The sequence below is a fragment of the Nannobrachium achirus genome, assembly GCF_963921795.1.
Source record: "Nannobrachium achirus genome assembly, chromosome: 23".
Classification (NCBI taxonomy): domain Eukaryota; kingdom Metazoa; phylum Chordata; class Actinopteri; order Myctophiformes; family Myctophidae; genus Nannobrachium; species Nannobrachium achirus.
In genome coordinates, this window is record NC_137830.1 from 46891667 (window position 1) to 46915246 (window position 23580).

Below are 23580 nucleotides of genomic sequence, written 5' to 3' on the forward strand. Positions count from 1 at the left end.
AGAAACAGAAACAAAGACAACCACAACAAAATACAAAAGTCAGTGCGTTGTACATGTAGCCTATTAAGGTGGTATAATCCGCAAGTAGGTCCATGAGGAAGAGCAAAAGTCTGAGACCAGCCTGATGACAAGTGGTGTACAGTTTCCATACCAGGCTGTAACTTAACACTTGTTATTGTCTTGGTGCAAACACTTATGCATACTGTATATGTGTATATTTTTGTGGCGCTACGTAATATGCTTAGAAAAGTCCCTTAAAATTGCAATCCTTTACAGAAACGTTAGTACTACTTTTTTGTTGTGTTTTTTTTTTTACTTCAAGGGGCACTCCACCACTTTTCAACCTACATTCATATAATTGGTCCTCACTCAAAAATAGCTTTTCTTTTTCTTTTTTTCTTTTTTTTTTCTCAGAGGAGGGCTGTGGGCTGGTCAGAAACCCATCGTCTTGTGACATCATCGATTACCAATCCAGCTCATAGAAACTGCAGGCTTTCTATTCCTGAAAAGTTGCAATTTTAAAGTGGAAGCCATTGTTCTCGCGATAATAAAAATCGAAATATCTTTTTCAAAAATATTGATAAAAATGTTTTTTGGGAAAATGATGATGTCACAAGACGATGGATTCTGAACTTCCCACAGCTCTCCTAGGAGACTTGGACTGAGTAGAAAAAAATGGTGATATTTTATCATGAACATTAGTGAGGACCTATTATATGAAGACAGGTTGAAAAGTGGTGAACTACTCCTTTAATTGCTCTGTATGATTGATTCTCCTGTATTGTTGATTTTTCTTTCTTGTTTGTTTTTGTCACTCAGCTGTTACACAGCAGTCCTTTTCTTTCTTTCTTACTGTCCTGTAACCTTTAACTGCTGTACCTTCTGGCCGGGTAACTTAATTTCCCCCTTGGGATAATAAAGGTATCTATCTATCTATCTATGTAACACGCCTTCAACTGAGCTGTTGTGGTACAGTGTCCTTCTCCGAACTTCTTCAGGTGGCGGTTAGGGTGGTTCATAATGATCATAGGGAGTAATAAACACATACTTTATACCTGCAGTACAGTATAGGGAGAAGAGATTTTGACCCAGATTTGAACCTTGTGGTATGCCATATGAGAGCAGTAGAGGATGAGGAGTTACCAAGCATTACAGAATGAGTCGTGCCTGGCAGATAAATGGTAAATGGTGTATTTATATAGCGCCTTTATCCAAGGTGCTTTACAGAGATTGTGCATTACATTCACCCACACATTCTAGTCCAGGCGTCTCTGTCTAATATAATGCATTACACAACTTTGTTGCACATAGCTCATGGAAGCCTCTCTTCTGGACTACATACTCCCCCCTATAAAGTTAAAGGTATATTCAGTGATTGTATTTCATTCAAATAAAAATATAATTGGTAAATTTTCCATTCATTCTCCTCACTAGAATGTGTGCTGACCATATAAGGACTTCCACCCTGGCCCGTGTTACGAGCATAGCTAGATTCGGGTTTCAGAGGTGGCCAGCAAGTCATCGACCAAAAAATGTAGAGTATGGCCATAGTTAAGATGTTTAGTGATGATGGTCAAAATAGTTCAAAAGGTTTTGAGAATCACAGTTGCTCTGAATTAAGAACGTCTGCTAAATGCCTAGATTGTAAACTACTGAACTCATAAAATGCCACAGTCTCGTAGTAAATCAGTATCATACATATCCTGAAGCTGGAGACGTAGGCCTACCGATATTCAGTGATTGGGTCTAATGATCAAAACGAGAACATTATAATGGTGTAAAAAATCTATAAAAAACTAAACATTTCCACGCTGTAAGGCCAGTAAGGGACAAGATGACCCCCGGCCACTTTCATTATCACTGAATACACCTTTAAAGCTGAAATCTCTTGAAAGAAAACGATTTTTGTTGTTGTTGTTTTATTAGTTTTTGGCTCCTTTTGTCACATTTCCAGGTTATGTCAGATGCTCTTAGCCGTGATCAGTTTTCACATCAGCTGGCGGGCATAATTGCGACTCATTGAAATAGACAGGGTGAATGATGCAACACCACTGTGAGCTTACAGACAGATGTAAATCTATCCCTAAATGAACGCCCCTCAAGGTCTTGTGACCTGTACCCATTTACACCCTGGGTCTTGTATGACACAGTTTCATCTGACATACTGCTGTTGGACCGGTGCACAAGGATTTGACTAAACATTGCTGTCGTGTCTCAGATGTCAGTGATGTCACATTAGACACACCGAAAAGTCTGACAGAGGTAGCCTACTATAGCCTACTGTAGCTGGTAGCTTGACAAACACATTTTGGAAATCTGGTCCGGTGAAGAAAGGTTCAATGTTCAATGTTGTGGTGGCCATGACATTAGTCATTAGCTTATGTAAACCTTGAAAATTTACTCATTGTTGATTTCAGAACCTTTTGTTTTTAATTGCAGTTATTCTTTTTATTAAAATGTTTTATTGTAACTCTGCGGCATGTAAAATGAGGTTCAAATGAAGGTTGATGATTGCTTATGAGCGTTTGGCTCTCGTATTTAGATGATGTTTCATGTAGCCGATAAGAGCAGCTGGAGATCAATCCGCAAAATGGCAAGTTAGCTGATAAGTAGAGAGGCTGGCTGACCAATAACTGTGGTGCTGAAGTGCCCTTGAGCAGGGCAGCGAAGCATAACTTCACTCCAATGGGCCATTATAATACAAACAGCATCCTGGACTGGACTTTTCTGAAGAAAGGCAAGTGTGTCTGGAAAATACATCATTTCCATTGCCTTGTGTAAACAATTTAGTAATGTCCTCCCTCATCCCACCTACCCCTTCCACCAACAGGCTGCGACTGTACCGTTTGTGCACCAGTGGCATTCGTGGCTCCAACCAATCCCACTGTCACTCATTAACTCTGCTTGGTCATACGACCCTCTCCGCAAACCTTTATTCCGGCTTACCGTATGTCCTTGTCACGCTGCTGTGACGTTTGTCATAATTTCATTCTTTCCACCTCTTCCTGACGTCCGGTCTGTTTGTTCTGTCATTCCAGGACATGTAATGATTGACTTATTTGAAGACTATTATAGGGTCAATGCAGCCTGGTCAAGGTTATATTAACACAGTAGCTTTACTCTCTTGCACATTGCCTCCATCATAATACTAGTATGGGTGTATGCTGTTGACTAGTTTGTCACTTATACTATCATTTGAGGCAGATGTTTTCAAAGGGGGTCCGGCGTCCGGGGACCCCCAATGGTCTTTGGTTGGGTTCCAATGGGTCCCCAGACAAATTGATTTCAAATTGATTTGAAGGTATGAATGACTTGATTAGTCTGTGGCAAGAAAACATTTCCCTGATATACTGTACGTAGTATTATACTACGTATATCAGGGAAATGTTTTCTTGCCAAAGACTATTAGTATAGTACTGTAAGTGAGTAAGTACGTGGCCCATAGTATAGTGGGGAGGCATTTCTGGTCATATTCTTTTATTTGATAGAGTAAACTCTTTGGTACACACGCGCACACACACACGCACGCACACGCGCACGCACACACACACACACACACACACACACACACACACACACACACACACACACACACACAAATCCTGTAAGGGTTCATTTTTGCACTCCAAGTTAAATTGAAACTCACACATTCTTTCTTAAATCAGAAGCACATTATGCGTCAACTCACTACATAGTGTTTCTTTATTTTTACAAAGAGTGAAGGACATTTTCACACAGTAATATTTATCTACAGTTAGGATTTATTTTATTTCCTTTCCTAACATATAAAGTAAAGATTGAGGAGCATGGAAAACACAACATAAATAGTCTTTGGTGACATACAGATATCAAACATACAAAGATAACTTAAATACATTACTTTCTTAAATAGGTTGACTAAATAAGATATTCACAAGTGGACATTGTATTCACAATTCATCCTGAGCCCCACATGGAGCGAAGGCTACTGGCACATCTTCATACAATCATTAATTGAGATCCTCGTCCAACGCAAACATAACAGAATTCTCATTGCTCTTTCACACGTTACAACGGTTGAAATTCAAGTGGTGGGTAACCAACAACAACAACATGCACGCTTGCGTTAAAGTGCTTTCCTGCAATCGTAAGAAAAGAAAGATCTGACTCTGAAACGTGAATTAAGCGGAGCACTTACTAGTATCCATCACACAACGAGAACATCTGTGACAAACAACGCTTAACACCTTCCTGTAGCTGTTTCCAATTGGGAAGTAAAGACAGTATTACATGGGTTTGAGAATGACTGTAACATGTTTCTCTTGATACATACTGGGAGATATTAGTGGTCGAAAGGGCCATTTCTGAGAAAACGGCCCTCCAGTGACGTCAATGTGCCATCACAAAGACACACCTTAACAGAGATTATGAGCAACATAAAAATAAAATAAAAAGGCGCTAATAACACAAAATATGTTTCCTGATATGCTGTGCATGGCAAGTCAAACATAAATTACACAAGGTACACACACGCGCGCACACACACATACACACATACCGTTCCTGTACACACCGTACACATTCTGTGGTGTGTGTTTGGCGTACTGTATGTGTGTGGTGGTGGCACATGATAAAAAGTAGAGAGATCCACCAAGGTTTGCAGCGTTTGAAAAGAAGCTTTTTAATGATCTGTCACGAGACACTGATTAGCTCCATTACAGCAGGGAGAGTTCAGCAAGCCTTTGAACAGATTAGACTTAAGACCAAAGAATCAACGATTATAAACGAGGACCTTGGGGGCACCTGACAGGAGAGACAGGAGAAAAAGTGGACCTAAGGCAGAGATAGAAATCCCACTTTTGATAATGAATATTAAGGCAAAAGCGACAGAGAGACAGGCATAAAAGCACATTATTGTATGATGTAGATCACACACTGTAAAGTAAATGTCAAGTATTCTCAGGTATTTGGTGAATTTAAACCACTGCTCTTTGAGCATTACCATACTTGGATGTCTGTAAAAAGATATTTGTAAAACAAAGGAGAAACAAAACTTGTGATTGTGGAAAACAAAGCCTAAATTAATGTGACAAAATGTGACTACATTTGAAGTTACCATATGGTAAAGCCTGTAATTAGCTGTTTTTAATTCTATAACTAATTATTATACATGTATAAAAAATATATATTCTTCTCAAGACCGGTCAGATTTTAGAATGCTTGTTTGAAATTATTTTGAGTGTGTCTTCCGCCCACCATTTCAGAGGCAGACATAAATAGAGAAGACTTGGGCTATCCACGAGTTTCCAACGCCCCATAGTGCATTGCGCAAACGTCTGCATCGAGGTTCCGCCGCCGATTTACAAGCTCACAACGGGTTGCATCTGCGACGCGACGTGAGCTTGTATGTCTGCTGTTAAACCCGGAAGTGTGGTCCTGATAGTCTCCAGTAAACCCCCGGGGAAACTTGTGGATATATTTGTGTTGGCATTCTAGCACTTTACTGACTAATTTAAAAGCTGGAACTCTTACTCTGGAAATTTTGGTCACTCTGGTTTCTCATTATAAAGCCACAATGTAACAGTAGAGGTTTTCGCCATAATAATAATAATAATAATAATAATAATAATATGGCCATGGCCATGGTCTCAGGACTAATTTAAACATTTACAACTTAACAACACACATGCCAATGCCATTTTGTTTGATGTATACAAGGTGCTGTCATGTACTGACCTGAATATAGCTGCACAGTAACATTCTCAGAGTTATGATTTAACTGTGTGGTTATTGGTTAGATAGATTTGTGTTTTTACTTTGAATGGAAGTCATTGTCTAATGTGTGCTTCGGCCCAAAGAAACGATGTAACACAGCACTCGAGAAGAATGAATAAATCGACAAAATTAGATTTTTGACCTGTCACGTGACAAAAGTCTTCATTTGGCTTACCCCAAAGAGAGGCAAGAGCATATTATTAAAGGATTGGGCCTGGGATTTGCCAACTTTGAGCGCCTTGTTATAGGCTGTGGCTGGGTAAAGCAAGGATATGGCTTTTTGTGTTTTATAAATCATAGTGAATGGTGCCCTAGAGCCTAACAGACATTGTACAGGCGTCCAGCCTTTTGTTAAGTTCCGGATTAAAATGTCTTCATTGATAAGATCATGCGAAAACAGAGTTAGATGCTTCAAATTATGTAGCATGGTGCTTTTAAGCAATCTGTATTCCAATCTGTATTCGATTGTTGCCTTTGCCATACCACATCCTCCTGTCTAGTGTGATCAGCTTAATTTTTTAACTTTTTGTATTTTTTCAAATGTAACATATAGTCTCTTTGTCTCAAGACAATTATTAGCTCCGAATCACGTGATGCGTGCAAGCTTTAGGTCTCCAAATTCCTGCGTGAGTGCACGTGAGCACACACAGGACAGTATGTGTTCTGTATGTTTTTTGAGTGAAAGTGACAGTAGGCTTATGCACCCCCCGCCATGGCGGTATGTGACTGAAGTGATTAGATCAGGTTTATTAAATTGCCATCAAGCTAAAGTCGTACCTCACAGGGAGAACTTATGAATCACGTGAAAGAGCTCATATTTCCTGGCTTGGACTCAGGGGACAACAGAAGCCAACAGTATTACAGCAATGTTGTGCAGATCCATCATCAGTCCAGGTTTCACTATGCCACCAGTGTTGACCAACCTGGCGTTACACTGCAACACTGAGAAACTGATCCTCCGTGCCTCATTCCCAGTGTTCACTCTTCCCCCAGTTCGTTTTCAAGATGCTGTTGTTTACACATGGTTAGTCTCAACTCACATGCTGCGGTTGGCTTAAGCTGTAAACTGTAGTCCTAGATCGTCACGTCCTGATATGAGACAGTCATTTAAGAGAGAAGAATAGATTTCTAGTTGGTTTGGCGTTTTAAAGTCCAGTCCAGTCCAGGCGCACCAACCATCCCCCTGAACCCGTCTCTGTGGATGTGAGAGGGTACTTGGAATTAAGATGCTGAGGATATTAAGGGGTAAAGGGGTTCATTTTGAGAGGTCTTTGGGACACATCGGTTTTGACAGGGCTCCAGCTGTGAGATCAGGTTGAAATCCACATTAGGGGCTCAAGTGTTTGATCAATGAGCCAAGGCCTAAACACCGGCGGAGAGGTCAGTGGGCATTGCATCGGTGTTGAAGAGGGTGACTGGTAGACAAGCCTTTATTCCTACATTAACAGGATTAAGATGTTGAACCGAGGCCCTCTTAGCTTCTGCAGTGGTTAGGGGAGAGAGCGACGAAACGAGACCCGAATGTCTCTCTTAGATGATGTTATGTTCTCCAAGTGGGGGGGGTGTGTGTGTGTGTGTGTGTGTGTGTGTGTGTGTGTGTGTGTGTGTGTGTGTGTTGGGGGAAGGGTCTTTCAGAAGGATTTACTGTCAGTGAGTTTGAATCCTTTTTTCTTGAACTTTTCCCGCACGAAGAGCATCCAAGAAGAATATAATTGTCATTTCAACAAATATATGGACTACATCAGACACTAAGGCAACGACTTTCAGTAATACATTAAAGAGATAAATATATGGAGCTAAATAGACTTGCTGTGGGCGGTTTGAGGAGCCAATCGGAGCGTGGCTCAACCATAACTATGGGGGCTCCTGGGGTTGATGGGGGAGTGGTCTTCTCTCCCACTCTGGCCAATCAGCTGGTAGAGCCGGTGGCTGAGGTTCTGCACCTGACAGGTGCCCAGGACACACCCCACCCTCATCAGCTGGGGGTGTTGGTTGTGGTGGTGGTGGCCCCCCCGTGAGTGGACGTGACGACGACGTCTCTGTCCCCTCCGCCGGACGTCGTCTGAGCCCTCGGCTGGCCGTGCCCATGCCAGGCTAGGTGAGAGCGCTGCCCGCCTGTCTGTAGGCTTCTTGTTTCTGAGGAAACTAGGAAGCCGACTTCGAGTGTTGAGGACAATGGAGGAGGCAGGGGTGGCGGCTGTGGAGGCAGCATCGTCAGAGGGCGTTTCTGGAGTGAGGGGTTCCTGCTCTCTCTGGCCACTGGTCTTCTGGAGGAGGTCCCACCTGATGAGAACATGGACAATAGAGGTGGATGGTGAGTCTGCAGATCAAACCAATGTACAGAATGGCCTTCATTATACAAGAGAGTTTTCCCCCCACAGTTCTGGATACCTAATATGATTAGGGCATGTCCACGTGGGCACTGCTTTGCCCTCTTAACTGCGTCCGTGTTAATTAATGGACTTTCACTGGTTCAAAACACCACGTACCGCATCAATCCCCATGACTATATTGTATAACCCCGGGTGATTCTGCTAGTCCGGTGGCCTCTTTAAAGAGTGACTAAAGCCCTTTGCACACAGGACAGTTTCGTTTTTTTTCGTTTGCGGCATGAATAAAACGCATTGGATTTGGTGTGCAAGGCTGTGCGGAATCGGCGCTGCGGATCCAAAAAGGAGTCATAAAAGGAGTTTTTTACCGCATGCGACAAGACGCACGAATCGAACTGGGTTCGATCGAGAAAAAAACGCACGGCGGCAGCCACTCGTCGCACGGCTAATTCGGAGCCGGTGTGCATGAGGTCATAGAGAATCATTGTTTTCTTTTCAAAAAATGATATTGTCCGTTTTATCCGTGCGGTTAAACGCGCCTGTGTGCAAAGGGCTTAAGAGCTTGCCCAGAGAAGTGCACTGTAACGTTTCGGGGAACGAGATGTTCAGCAAACACAGGCCAGGTTGACTCGGGCTGCATGCAGCCTGGCCATCTGTTCATTGTTTGAAAAAGACACTGGCTGTCCACAACTTGAACCTGAGGGCTCATCTCCAAGCTGTCCCTGGTGTGTTTGTTGTACAGTGTGTCCCTGACTCCAGGCCCTGTGTCTTAATCCAGCACTACTGAAGCTCGATGGACTGTAAATAGGAACCAGTTGCCATTAGTTGGTAAATAAGGGTGAATGAAAAATCTTGTAATGATGTTTAAATATGGGAAGAAAAAACATTGCCAGTGGCTTCAGGTTCTGCTCTGTTTCCAGCCACTCTTTTGGAGGCAGTAATGATGATTGGTATAATTATAAAAAGTGTTCCATTTGTGAAATGCTGGCTTGTGATCATCACAAACGCCCAGCCTTTACCCATACAGAGAGACTGGAATGTGAGCAATCACAGGGTGGTGCATAGGGATGCTGGGGAGCCAAACATACTGTATTCCCCTACACGTTGGGCTTGAGGTCACTATCTGACATGCAACTGTTTTTCTTTGCTCATTGCTTTACTCATTTTAACGGATTAATGCCAGCCTCAGAGGTTGGAACCCTGGCGTCTCGTCTGTCAGTCTTACAAAGCCAGGTGCATATATAATGTCAGTGCCCAGACAGTGCCAGCCAAGCACTATTTTCAGGACGAGGTCATAATGCCCTGATATCCAAGCAATGGCGCCACATCACCAGGTTCCACCCACCTGGTTTGCCAAGCACAGATGTCTGACTGCAAGGGAACTGAGTCTGTGTCTTGTTATGCAATGACATCGGCCTCGCACAGACTTTGCCAGTTTTGGTTGGTACGTTTGTTTGCAGTATGGGCAGGGAACTTCGCTGTTCCTCGATATAGCCTTTCTTTTCAAAACAAGGCTTTAATGTAATCTAGGGTGCAGATTTACCCGTGTTTTGTTTTTTGAATCCTGGATAAAACATGTTAACCCTCAGAGCAGACTGTCAAAAGAGGGCTTACTACTATATAAACAATGCACAATGGAAAACGTAGACAAAGGAAAACAAAAATAAATGGACAGTTACCGGTATGTGAGCAAAGCTCAGGATTTGGACACCACTGTCCATGAGACTGTATATCCTTACCCAATCACCCTGCCTTTGAGAACTGTGGTGTGGTACAGTTTACATTTACATTCCAGGCATTTAGCTCTCACCCACAGTGACTTACAGTACAAGAGCAGACTGCCGTTAAAGTCTTGCTCAAGCTCAACGAGACACAATGGCTGTTGATGGGCACACGTTGGGCGATTTCAACCTGTGGCCCCTCTTTTACTGTAAAGCTTGCCTCACTATCCGGCCACCCATACAGCAGTTGTTTCACTTTCATATGAACCTGCTGCCCTCTTTGGACTTTGTATCCCTGCGTGCGCACAACTGTACGTCTACAGTTTCCACTTTGACAGTAAGGTTGTCTGAAACCCAAATACCGTGTGAATTAGTAACTACAGGGATACGGACAAATAAGAATGACTATTTAAAGTCAAAACATGTTTGCTTTTATCAAGTGTTTGGCCTTTCAAGGGGGTACTTGTCGGGTGGGATCCCCCAACAACTTGGCCTGAAAAGCTTGAGATCTGATACTTGCTTTTGATACTTTAAACATAAACTCATAGGCAAAAACAAGTCTTGACTGAGAACTACAGTATGATATTGGGCTAATGGATAAATCCTTTGACCAAAGTTATAAATGTGAGTCATCCTGTCCAGTACACTGGCGCTGCTTTCCCTGAGTAAGCCTTTTGACTGCCATACTAAACTATACCAGACTTGCCAATTAAGGGACTAATAATCCTGCAAATTGACAGCAATCAAGATCTTTGCTATTGGCAGAGTATCAAAGATATCAGAGCCCTCTTTTCTAAAACGGTTCACTCAGCTCCAGGTGTTCAGCAATTCGCCTGATCTTAGCTTAATGGTAATAAGGCTGAAAGTCCCTTTGCCTGAGGACGATGCTGGGGATTTTATAAAGTTCCGTAAAAGGGCAAGTTCATCCCCATTTATTTTTAGATTAACCCCATATTAGACAAGCGGTGCTAATTCTGAGTTCTGGAATCAAACCCTTGTGAAACCAGACACGTCCTGATGCCAAGCTCTTATAGCTCTCATGCGGAACGGTACCAGGGCCTTGATTCAGTACGTTCAGGGGCGTCACAAGGGGTAGGAAAGTGGGACTGAGTTACCAGGGCCCAAGGTGGAGGGGCCCTAGTAACTTTAGCTATTGAAAAATAGCAGATATACAAGCTCACAGCGCGGCACCGAGTGCCGCGCTGCGAGCTTGTAGATCTGCTATTTTTGAAAAGTCGTGAAACTGTGTGCAAATCTTTTAATATATGTATTTTTTAAGTGAACATTTGTAACTCAAAATTTGCTTCTGGGGGGTCCCTGGAACTAAATATTTTGAGATGGGGGATCCTTCACATGAAAAAGTTTGAGCATCACTGACATGGAAACATAGGTTTCTTGGCACACGTTTTCACGATTTTTCAAAAATAGCAGATCTACAAGCTCGCAGCGCGGCACTCGGTGCCGCGCTGTGAGCTTGTGTATCTGCTATTTTTCAATAGTTAACATTCATGGGGGCCCCACAGTGAATCCTTGTACCCAGGGCCCAGAATTTGGTGTGACGCCCCTGAGTACGTGATTATACCCAGGGTGGATGGAGCTTATCGTAATCACCAGTAAATATGGTACATTCCTTAAGAAAACAGTGGGGAAATTGTTGTCAACAAGGAAAAGGCGATTTATTTCCAAGAGAAACCTTGTTTCAACTTGTTTGTTCAACCGTTTGTTTTCATAACTAATTGAGGCAGAAAGGTCAAACTTAAAGGTATATTCAGTGATTGTATTTCATTCAAATACAAATATAATTGGTACATTTTCCATTCATTCTCCTCGCTAGAATGTGTGCTGACCATATAGGGACTTGTGTTACGAGCATAGCTAGATTCGGTTTTCAGAGGTGGCCAGCCAGTCCTCGACCAATCAGGGTAGCTGTAGTTATGTTATGATGTTTAGTTATGATGGTCAAAATAAAAGTTTTGAGAACCACAATTAAGAAGGTCTGCTAAATGCCTAGATTGTAAACTACTGAACTCATAAAATGCCACAGTCTTGTTGTAAATCAGTATCATACATATCCTGAAGCTGGAGAGGTAGGCCTACCGATATTCAGTGATTGGGTCTAATGATCAAAACGAGAACATTATAATGGTGTAAAAAATCTATAAAAGAAATAAACATTTCCATGCTGTATGGCCAGTAAGGGACAAGATGACCCCTGGCCACTTTCATTATCACTGAATACACCTTTAACATACTTAGATGACAGAAAAGGACACAGATGGTAAGGAAGGGCTGCCACGTAACAAGCCATTATGATGACTCATCAGCCTCCTTTCTCTCTCTTGTCTGACGAGCAGACCACATCATGACACGGTAATCCTCCCGCAGCCGCCCAGCAAGAACTGCTGTACTGCAGGGACGTGCTGGGCCCCTGATTCAGCCCGGGAAAAAGAGTTGGAGAGGCCCTCATTGCGCGCAATAGAGGGAGATCTCTCTCCATAGCGCTGCTGCTACTCAAAGATTTGCCATTTCAGATCATTGCCATTTCAGATCATTTCAGATTTGCTTTGTTGGCCGCCCAGCCCCCAAAATGGAACGAAGGCCGACATTTTATTTGTATTTTTTTCCCCTAATGGCCGGCCTGTACCGGCCGGGAATGAACCAGCCATTCGGGAGTTGTCCCGCTTTTCCCAATGGCCAGCACGTCCCTGCTGCACTGTACTGGCTGACAAATTGTTTGCAATCACAGCATCGGTTGTCCCTCCCTCTGGTTTTATTTAAACCCCTTTATACATCTCCATAAACTGGTCTCTTATAAATACACTATACTGTATATACACATCCATGACACGTCTCCCCATGGTTCGGTTTTCTTCACAGAACAGTGTGCTTTACAAGAACCTGTGCTTTATGGATGTGGAGGGTGGAATTTAGGTCTTAAGCGCTAATCCACAGTGGAATTCTCCACGAGGGGTCGCGTTGCTTTCCCCTTGGAGCCCAGGCCTGGCTACTGTGACCCCCACGGAGCAGAGTGACAAGCAAGTATTTATGGGGTTCATGCATCTCTGCACAGTCCTCTGTGTTTACGCCGTGGCCCCACATCAGAACATACATTCACAGAGCGCCATGAGTGGCCTCACTTGAGACAGTTTACTATAAGAGGGAATACTGGCTTCAATCACCCTGCGGGTAGAAGTGCCTTCTGAGAATGGCAAAAGAGATAAAGCGAAATGTAATGTTCTTGTTATTGTTTGATAATGGCATAAACATGTCCTAATCTAGACGGCAAATTGACGTTTACTGTTGTGTATGCCGGTGCTGTCTCTCAACAAACATCCTCTGTGAAAATGTATCGAGCCCATCGTTTTCTGAGATAAATATTATGTTAAGACTTGCCCCATGATGGATGTCTGAACTCCAGGCACAGGGTTCCTTGACCCTATGCTGCGCGAGTCACTGAAAGCGAGTTCACGATTTAACAGGTTTTGTGGGGGGTTAATTATTTGGGCCTGCGGGTGTCCGAGCAAAATCCACACTCACACTCACACACACACACACACACACACACACACACACACACACACACACACACACACACACACACACACACACACACGCCTGCAAGTGAAGGTAAAGTCATGGAATTGAATATGTGGTTCAGGCATAAGTGAAGCAGCATGGACCAGGGCAACAAAGGTTTTGCTGCAAACTAACAAGCACACTTTCCATCTTGGAATGACGGCCCCTTTCCCACTGCTAAGAATCTGAAATGTAAAGTCACATCGCTCTCTAAAAGCCATATTTAACTTGTTTGGTTCTGGACCCCGACTATTTTCCCCTCGTGAAAACCACAAGAAATTATGTAAAAAGTGACAATGGAGGGTAGTGTGAAACCAGATCCAAAGAACATGCCTTTTCTCCTTGTTTGTAAAGAGTTGCACATTGTTACTGTAGATTTATCTGGATACGAACGAGCAACTTAGGCACAAACGGAGAACAGAAGAATGATAGAACTCTAACTACGAATATCATAACGAGAGGGGGAAAAACTAGATCAGCAAGCAGGTGGTGATAAAAGAACACTGTTATAGAGCTAAGAGAAATTGGGAATTAGGAATACATTTTCATAGATTGTTTTCTTCAAATCACATAGACAACTTATTGATTGTCCAATAAGTGCATTTTAGTTACTGTGTAATTCACTTCATCATTCATATCCCAAAAGCCCCATAACACCCGCAAACATGAGCCACATTTGGGTTCTTGTTTACCCACGCGTCCGCCTCGGCTAACCCGACCCCCACCACTGCAGTCCACTAAAAAGGCTGTAACTCGCCCCCCCCCCCCCCCCCCCCAGCGACCGGGAGAGACGGGGCCGGCACCCTGCGGGTCCCCGGTGGCCTAGCCACCGCCGGGGCCCCCAGCGGACCCCCGCGGACCCCCGCGCCGCTGGGAAAAACACTGCTCCTACAGATTTTTCCCTATAATCACGCAAAGCGCTACACAGTATCTCTAAAGTCATGTCATCAACATGGATCTGTCCCATTTCCCATATTCCCTCCTGATTGGCTACCATTGCCTTCTAAAGTGTGTGTATGCGGCGTGACGGTCGCTTATCTCCCGATTTAGGGAGTCTTAAGCCCTTTGCACACAGGACAGTTGCGTTTTTTTCGTTTGCGGCACGAATAAAACGCATTGGATTTGGTGTGCAAGGCTGTGCGGAATCGGCGCTGCGGATCCAAAAAGGAGTCATAAAAGGAGTGATGAGTTTTTTACCGCATGCGACAAGACGCACGAATCGAACTGGGTTCGATCGAGAAAAAAACGCACGGCGGCAGCCACTCGTCGCACGGCTAATTCGGAGCCGGTGTGCATGAGGTCATAGAGAATCATTGTTTTCTTTTCAAAAAATTATATTGTCCGTTTTATCCGTGCGGTTAAACGCGCCTGTGTGCAAAGGGCTTAACTGGTACTGGATTTTGGAGTGTAAAAAGGCTGATGGTGTTTTAGGTGAAGGCATAATGGATGAGACCTGAACAACAAACAGACAGAGGAAACAAGAGCTCTGCCTCCCTGTTTTGATTAGGTTTCAGCAGCAGCAGGTGTTTTCCAGGTGAACACACCTCACACACGCTTGCATGCGCGCACGCACATACACACACATACACACACACACACACACACACACACACACACACACACACACACACACGCGCACACACGCACACACGCACACGCACACACACAGAACATCATTAACTTGACTGTAAGACCATCATGTCATTCCTCAATGTTCATTTAAGAGTGACCCTTACAAGTTCATTTCTGTCCATTTTTACATGCTCAGGTTTTTGAATGACTATTTAGAGAATGCTCACATTATATAGACATATATAGTAGGCCTACACATATGCATAAACACATTGGGTTGAGCTCACATTATTGCTCAGCTCGGGGTTACATTGGTTGTTACTGTGTGTGTGTGTGTGTGTGTGTGTGTGTGTGTGTGTGTGTGGGGGGGGGGGGGGTGGGGGGGGGGGCATGTCATTATTGTCGAAGATCTAATGAAATTTCTGAAAATAGCACATGCCGTTGAAATGATTTTTTGAGCTACTGTAGTAGATTAGCTATTTTTACTAGTTTGGAAGAAAGAAATATAGGCCTATTTTTTAACTGGGCTTAAGTGGTATGATGTGGCTCTGGCTCCATTGAGGTGTTGTGATTACAAACACTTATTCAGCACACATCAATGACACTGGACAGGTGGGCAGGTGTTGTTCTTCTGTCTACCAAAAGGGGGCATACTGACACTGAATCTAATTAAGGTCTCCTCCTTGCCTATACTACACTGTAACTACACTGTAACTCATGGCAGATATTGCATCGTTGGTTAATGATGGATAGGCTGGAGTTTGAAGTGTGTGTGTGTGTGTGTGTGTGTGTGTGTGTGTGTGTGTGTGTGTGTGTGTGTGTGTGTGTGTGTGTGTGTGTGTGTGTGTGTGTGTGTGTGTGTGTGTGTGTGTGTGTGTGTGTGTGTGTGTGTGTCATGCAGCTATATGATTTTACGTTCATCCGCTACACGATCGGGTGGAAAAATACAGGTAGGACTTCCTCAGTACTGAATAAGATACATTGTTGATGCTATAATCTCTGGGCAGGCTGTACACATGCCAGAGAAAACTGGTTTTCCCACCTTAGAAATTACAATTTTACGTGCTGAATCACAGCCAGATTATAGACTAAACAAAAGACTGTAAACAAAACAAAAACACTACATTACTCTATAAATATCAACCAGCGGGGTCAGACTAGAAGCATAAAGGAAAAAAGGAGCCCGGGAAGGAAGAATTAGAGAATAGATACATAGATGAATCGATATAGATAGATAGATAGATAGATAGATAGATAGATAGATAGATAGATAGATCTAATCTTTGCTTCTGGGGGTCCCTGGAACAGAATTTTGCGATATGGGTCCATCCGTGGAACAAAATATTTTGAGATGGGGGTCTGCGGCCAAAAACACATTTTGGGGGTCCTTAACCACTGATAGGCACATCTTCTAAATCCTAACAGTTTTCCTGAAAAAACCTATGTTGCTATCATTGTTTCTCAAACTTTGTCATGTCAAGGACCCCCAGAATGATATGTATTTAGCCACGGACCCCTATATCGCAAAATATTTTGTTCCAGGGACCCCCAGAAGCAAAGATTAGATTTTTGTCTATTCTGCATCTAGCTTAAGGCCACAGACCCGTTGGGAAACGAGTTTGGGTCGACTTTGTTTTAGGTCGGCTTTTCCTGTTACCCTGTAGAACCAACCAGCCTATACTGCACATATGCATATAGTCTCACATGTTTGGACTGTGCAAATAACATTGTGGAAAGATACTGCACATTTTAATGATCAGTATAGCCCACAGCAGTGTACTGTATACATTGACCCATATACACTCGTTAAACTAACATAAACATTACACAACTTCACTGTGTGAGAAGTTCACTGCAATGCAGTAGGCCTATAGACCGTACTAGGCCAATGGACAATACAGTATTTGACAACTGAACTGACTGTCTTCAAGGTCAAACTGTAGGCTATTCTAAACCAACACTGGTTCCCAACATGAGGTCCCCCAGGGGTCCAACTTCCAAGGGGTCCCCACTCCCCAGGGAAATGACTGATTGAGTTATAGGAACCAAATGGGCCCTTATGGGATTTTAGATATCGGTCCCTGCCGAGTTAAAAGTATCAAGTGGGTTTCCGTAGCATATAGGCTAGTGCATATCAAACTGGGGGGTCTTTGAAATGAAAAGGGGAGAAATGAGAATCACAGCCAATATCCACACACAGCTATTTTAAATATTAGACTACATTAAAGTTTTTAGTTAATGGTCATTGACTGCATGAATGCCTGACCTAATTCAATTGATTGATTGATTGATTGATTGATTGATTGATTGATTGATTGATTGATTGATGGATTTAATACTTTAGAAGCTTGCATACAGGACTACAGGACAAGTTCAACTAGAAGGATAAAGACCACAAGAAAGCTCCTAATAGTAGCCTAATATAATAGCCTACTCAATTCATATTCATTCATTCTCCACAAATGACATAGACGTCAGTACATTTAAAATAATAAAGCAAATTAAACCAATAGCTAATCTACCGGTATAGGCCTACGTAACTCAGCACGCGGTGCCAATCACATGGAGTAAAAGCTAAACAACATTAGAGACTACCACCAGTGGATTTTATCTCAGTGAATGGAGGTAGGCTGCGTCTATTGCATCACGCATTTATTGACCTTGCATGCCGGCGTCTCCACTACTTTATCCACTATCATCCTGGCACGTAGCCTACAGCACATTAGATTTGATTTCACAAGCAACACTGCACGGGGTGTCCTATATTAAGCTAATTCAGCTGTTGCGCCTCTAAAGTGATTATAGCCGATTGCCGAATACAATCAGCATAAAGTTTAACTCCACAAAGTTGAGAAACCAAATTGAGCTCAAAGCACGCTTTTTTTCTCCCATCTAAAATAAAGTGGTCTTTCTTTGGTCATTTTAAAAGATGAAATGTTAATACCTGTTACTGTCAACTTGCTCCTGGACCGGCAGAGCTGAGAGCTGCTGCAGAGACAGCAGGCTGATGCAACACACAGCGAGCTGCAGGAGAAGGGACCGCATCTCTCTGGCTGTCAATCCACCTGGACGGTGCGGTGATCAATGTCAAAAAGACTTCTCCAAAAGTTTTATGTTGGCCGGTGGTGACGGGTGACGATAGCTAATCCAGGCTATAATGTAGGATATAGAGATGATCGATGATTCCTGTAAAAGTGCCCAACAGAAAAGAAAAAAGATGAATTAACGACTATTTTCAACACACCCTAAAAGTAGCTTATACCTATAAGTATGAAAATCTATAGTTTAACAGTTTAAATGCATGCCCCACGGGATTTGATTTGTCCCTCATTCATGTCATTCACTTGTTGTAGGCTGTTCTACTCTTAAACCACCAGAAACAAGTTTAATTCCATAACCAGACTATTTAAAGAGCTCAAGGCTAAACAATTCCTATTATGAAACGAATTTTATATCCATCTGGAAATTCGCCAACACATTAAATAACAGTTACATTTTCTTTTAGCCTACATAATTGTAAAAAAAAATAAGAAAAAAGTAGAAAAGAAAGAATGAAGCAGAAAACTCCTTTCAGTGTTAAACTTCTTCAACATAAGAAATCAAATGTTTTTAAAATATAGGCCTAAATAAATCCTTACCCTTTAGAGAGTGATGTAATCCAAAGAGAAAATCTGTCTCTTTCTTGTTTGCAGTTATTTCCCACGGTTTCCAAACGTGTTGTTGGTCAAGATCAAGTTGTGTCTACTGAGTGAAACTGAGCGCCAGATGACATTGTGGGTTTAAATATGGAGTGGGCGGAGTTCACCGACTGCAAAGGTGCTGTGTAGCCCACTGGTTCCCAATCAGCGGGTCGGGACCCATTTGTGGGTCGCAGACAGATTTGTATGGGTCGCTTTGCTTTTTTATTTTTTTTAATTATTAATATAAAAAAAAAAATAATGTTTAAAAAGTTGTGAAAATAGCAGATCTACAGCGACTCATTGTAGATTTGCTGTTTTCAATAGTTTGGGACCCGGCCGGGGCAAACTTCTAATTTCTCTTTTGGGTCTTGAGATAAAAAAGTTTGGGAACCACTGATGTTAGATGTAGCTATAGGAGGAGGATGCACTCAGTGTAAAAGTAGGCTACTCAAATGTTTTAAAGTAAAAGTATCAATACTGCAATGTAGAAATACTGTTACAGGTAAAAGTCCGGAATTTTAAATTGACTTGCGTAAAAGTACAAAAGTGGACTATTGGTATCAAAATGTATAAAGAACAAAGTCAACTCATTAGGCAATGCATGTCCAATTTAAGTTTAAAATAGCAGATCTACATTAATGACGACCGACATGTATATAGGGCTGAAGTGAGTAATGTATATTTTGTAATCAAAATCTACAAAGTAACTATTAGACTAAACTAAATCGAATGAAATACATTTAGTGAGGTAAAAGTACAATATTTACATCCGAGATGTAGTGGAGTAGAAGTAAAAATATTGGAAATTGGAAATACTCAAGTACTAATACCTTAAAATGTACTTACAGTGTAAGTACAGTACTTAAGTAAATGTACTTTTTACTATACAGTACATCACTGGATGAACTGATTCTCAACCTTTTTTATTTGGACTCCCCAGTATAGGGTCCATTTGGTTCCAACAGGATTGGGATATAATTCTTTGTTTTGCTACAAATGTAGTTCAGACATAGCTTTTTATTGTCATATCTTTATATCTATACACTCAGAGTTCTTGAAATGGGCTAGTTTACCGTTTTGTGAATGTTTGTCCGTCTATCAGGCCACTCCCATGTCTTATCACAAAGTGTGACTGTCAGATAATCATTACCACATTCTCATAAAATATTGTCTGTTTTCATCTGGAATGACAAATATTCAGCTGATATAAAGGAAATAACAAAATAACAAGTCTACTCTACTTCACATGTAGCCATATGTATCTATCTTACAATTCTGTTTTATTGCTCTGTTGAATCACGCTCCCTTCCTAAAAGTTGGTATGGTTTCCAAAGTCATGCGTTCATTTAAGTGGCTTCATGGGTAGCATGAGTTAATTAAGATATAGTCTTGCCAATCCTATGAAATGCTCTAACGAGTGACGTGAGTTTTATTTAGGAGAAATCCCTATTCATCAACAGTTCACAGGGTCATGGTAGCTTTGCCTGTTGGGGAGATGCTGGACATCTTCAAAGAAGCAAAGGCAGCCTTGACATTATAAACTAGGGGTATAATATGAAACAGGGATTCCCATGAAATTATTTTTGGACTTTTTATTTGTTGATTTTGTTTATTTGGTCTTTTGTAAACCAAACCATGTCTGTCATTTTTTCCTCTCAACCTATCCTATTGTTGATTCAAGGAAAGATAGGATACAAAAAAATAAATTCTGTGCACAATATCCAGTGTTTGCGAGGTCTGAAAGGTCTACAGCACTACACCATTTGGAAGCATTGTGACATCCGAGAAAGTACATTAATTCACAAATGATATAATTGCTTGCATAGCCTATATACAGTAGTGGGATATCTGTGTAACTTGCAGTTGCACTCACTCATGATAAAGAAGAAAGTGGCTTTAATGTGATGCGATGACTTTGTGAGAGATATTCACTCTGACAGAATGACTAGAAGTCTCTGACAGAATGACTAGAAGTAGTTGCCAACTTCTCACCCAGGGCAGGTTGCTATTATCTTCAGCTCAGGCAAGTAGATGACTTTGAAGCTTGTCCAATATGTTCTCTATCTCTGCTATAATACCATTAGAGTTAGTGCCATACAGGGGGCCGATGGTGACATGAAAGTTGGCCTTCAGAACAACAAATTCTCACCCAAGTATAGCACTAGTGACTTCAAGGCTTGTGTATGTATTAAAGCTTGTGTACTTGTGCAAAAGAGTGCAATTATTTGATAATAAGTTAATAACAAAGTACCATTTTATTCCAGGTCATAATGAGTGCAACAGCTGCAGACTCTATGTCCCATAAAACTGAACAAAAATCAATGAACTGCTTTGATTCATTGAACATTGTATTTTTAGTTTACTTATCAAGCAATCTTTACCCATTACCAGCTAGTCTCGCGTGGCCAGACTGTTGCTTCCGCGATTTGGGCAAATGCTCCCGGCATACAGTCTGGCAAATATATATATAGCATTCGGAGATTGTGGAATAGTTGTCTGGCTACGCAAGACTAATTACCAGCTGTATAAACGGTTGATTGTGAAATTATGACGGGAATAACTATTATATTTTGATAATCAGCTGTTCAAAGTGTCTGCACTTTACCATTACCATTTTAAACAAGAATTTCCCAACATGTCTGATAGTAACTCATTGACTGCTCAAACCTTTTTGCCTATACCAAAAACAGGTCAGCTCTTTGATCCAGAAATGGTCCAGAAATCTTTATGTAACAGTTAGTGGACATGTGACATCACCCTTGTGAATCAGCAGGCTATCCAGTACCCACAATGCATTGAAGTGTTCCCAGTTCCACTGGGTTTGATCTCTCAATCATGCACTGGCTTTATTTTTGTGGCAATTAGTGAAGATGAGTAGAGCCGGTGCCGGCGCACACAGTGTGCTAAAAAAAAAAAGGGGGGGGGGGGGGGGGGGTTCAAAGCACTGTTCTGCTTTGAACCCCTCCGAAAAGTTAGGGTTTCATAGCCAACTGGTCAAAGGGTTGACTGTCCTCTGTTTGATCTCCCTTGTCTTATGTGGACCTTTTGATTTAACCAGATTAGGTCACAGACTGTTGGGTGGGTTCTGTAAACACTGCAGATAGGCTATAATAAGAGACACATACTGTGGGCAGAACTTCCTAAAGTAAAGCAAACAGCATTACACTCTTTTAATGTGTGAAGTAATGTGTGTGTGATGGTGGGGGCTATAGGTAGGCAGGAAGCAGCACATAAACATGGCAGCTTGTGTCCTACATATTTCCCTCAAATAGGTGGCAGTTGTTACAAAACAAATTAATCATTTCAGCACTGGTGACCTGAAAAGTGGCCAAGCAGAAGTTCATATACAAACACATGACACCTGGGGTTTGAACAAGGTCTTATGACCCCCCCCTCCCTGCCCCAGAGCACTTAGAGCTGTCCATGTTTTTGAGAACACAACAACCCCGTCCCTATCCAAACAAGACGTTACCTTGTGTCTGTGTTTCTTCCCTTCAAAAAGCCACGTGTGCTACCCTGCTGCGGCTTGAAATTTGAACTGTTTTCCCAAAACACTTGAGCTCCTAGTTAATTTCTCACTGAGTCAGGTTCTTCACACTACTGTGGGACCACAGTAGAGCAGTTTTCTAACGATTGCTGCCCCCTAGTGAATCTCACAATAACATTATCCTATATTGGCAGAGTGTTACTAGGGGTACAATTTAATAAACAAATCGTTTCAATCTCTATTTTGGTACATTTTCTGAACTGGTGAAAATTGCTCACGAAGCATCGCATTGTGACAGGATGTGAGCTTGTTATTTTCACATTAACAAAGATTTGTTGATATATTAATGAAACTTGGACACATCATCATCATGTGTTGCCCTCCCACTCACCTCCGGGCGACCCCACAGAGGCTGATCAGGCCCCAGCCTGTGTCCAAGTGGCATGATGCTACTGCTAGTTGCTACTTAGGGTGGCAGATGAGCTGTTGGCATCAGCGTCTAGCCAGAAGTGACCTCTATGCATTGTGTCGTCGTTGCAGCCGTTAAACATCTCATTCTGCTTTGATGGATTTTTAAACCCTTCAGATTCTTGCAGGTTGTTCTGCAGTCTAGCTTGCTTTCGGGTTCTTCTTCTCAGATGAAGAGAGTAAATACTGTAAATAATCGATAGCTGCAGCCTTAAATCTAACTCCAGTTACAAGCAACTTACTCAAGATGATAGGAGGTGGAGGTGCATGACATTACAGTTGATGTAGGCCCCTCGTGGGGCCATGGTAACTAGCATACACATTATTTTGATGTCCTATATTAGGGACATCCCAATTAAGATATGCCTCGGAGGGGCACCCACTGGCCTGGTGGTCCAGGTGCATAAACACAGGCTTTATGCCTGTCAGCGTGTCACGGTTTCTACTCCCGTTCCCGACGACCTTAATGCTGCATGTCTCTCCCCATCTCTCTCTCCCTCTTTCCTGGCAATCTTCACTTGAACTATCAATACAGAAAAAAACGAATCTAAAAAAGATATGCTTCCGATCCAAAATTAGTCAACAAATCCCCATGACAAATCAATTTTGTTACCTGACTTTTCCCACTGAGTTCTAGCCTGCTCATTGTGCTCTAGGCTCCCTCAGGAAACTTTGTTTACATAGCTTTGTGGATGATGCACAACAGAGTTTGTTTGCACGAATCACTGTCTCTGTGCGAGGTCTCATGGTCCAGTTCACTGTTTCTCAAACGTTTTATTTATTTCAAGGACCCCCATAACTCGTGAGAGTCTACAAATGGAACTCTCTCAGAGTTACAGACCTGTAAGGGTCCATTTGGAACCACTTCAAGGAACCCTGAGTCCTTGGACCCCCCTTTGAGAACAACTGGTCCAGCTTGTTTGGCATGGTTATGGCACATTGGGGAGGATGAGATGGTCTTAAACCTAATTTGGTGTTGCTTGGCATTGTGT

At 42.3% G+C, this 23580-nt stretch overlaps 1 protein-coding gene across 2 annotated transcripts; it reads right to left on the reverse strand.

The window, feature by feature from the left end:
- Positions 1-3807: 3807 nt before the first annotated feature.
- Positions 3808-18693, reverse strand: adm2a (adrenomedullin 2a). 2 transcript variants are annotated; one of them, XR_013963315.1, is made up of 4 exons: positions 18592-18693; positions 17898-18139; positions 5447-8037; positions 3808-5265 (listed from the first exon to the last, which is right to left on the reverse strand). XR_013963315.1 is itself a non-coding variant. In XM_080754610.1 (3 exons), the coding sequence occupies exons 2-3, from the start codon at positions 17996-17998 to the stop codon at positions 7599-7601; spliced, it is 540 nt and encodes a 179-aa protein (XP_080610736.1). In that variant the 5' UTR covers positions 17999-18139; positions 18592-18693; the 3' UTR covers positions 3808-7598. The 2 variants fall into 2 exon arrangements, 1 of the variants encoding a protein (XP_080610736.1); XM_080754610.1 differs by having other exon boundaries at positions 3808-8037.
- Between the last annotated feature and the right edge of the window lie 4887 nt (positions 18694-23580).

Coding starts and splice junctions, on each gene's coding strand:
- adm2a (XM_080754610.1), bottom strand. CDS start 17,998: ATGCGGTCCCTTCTCCTGCAGCTCGCTGTGTGTTGCATCAGCCTGCTG. Junction 8,038..17,897: donor GAGCAAGTTGACAGTAACAG/GTATTAACATTT, acceptor TGTTCTCATCAG/GTGGGACCTCCTCCAGAAGA.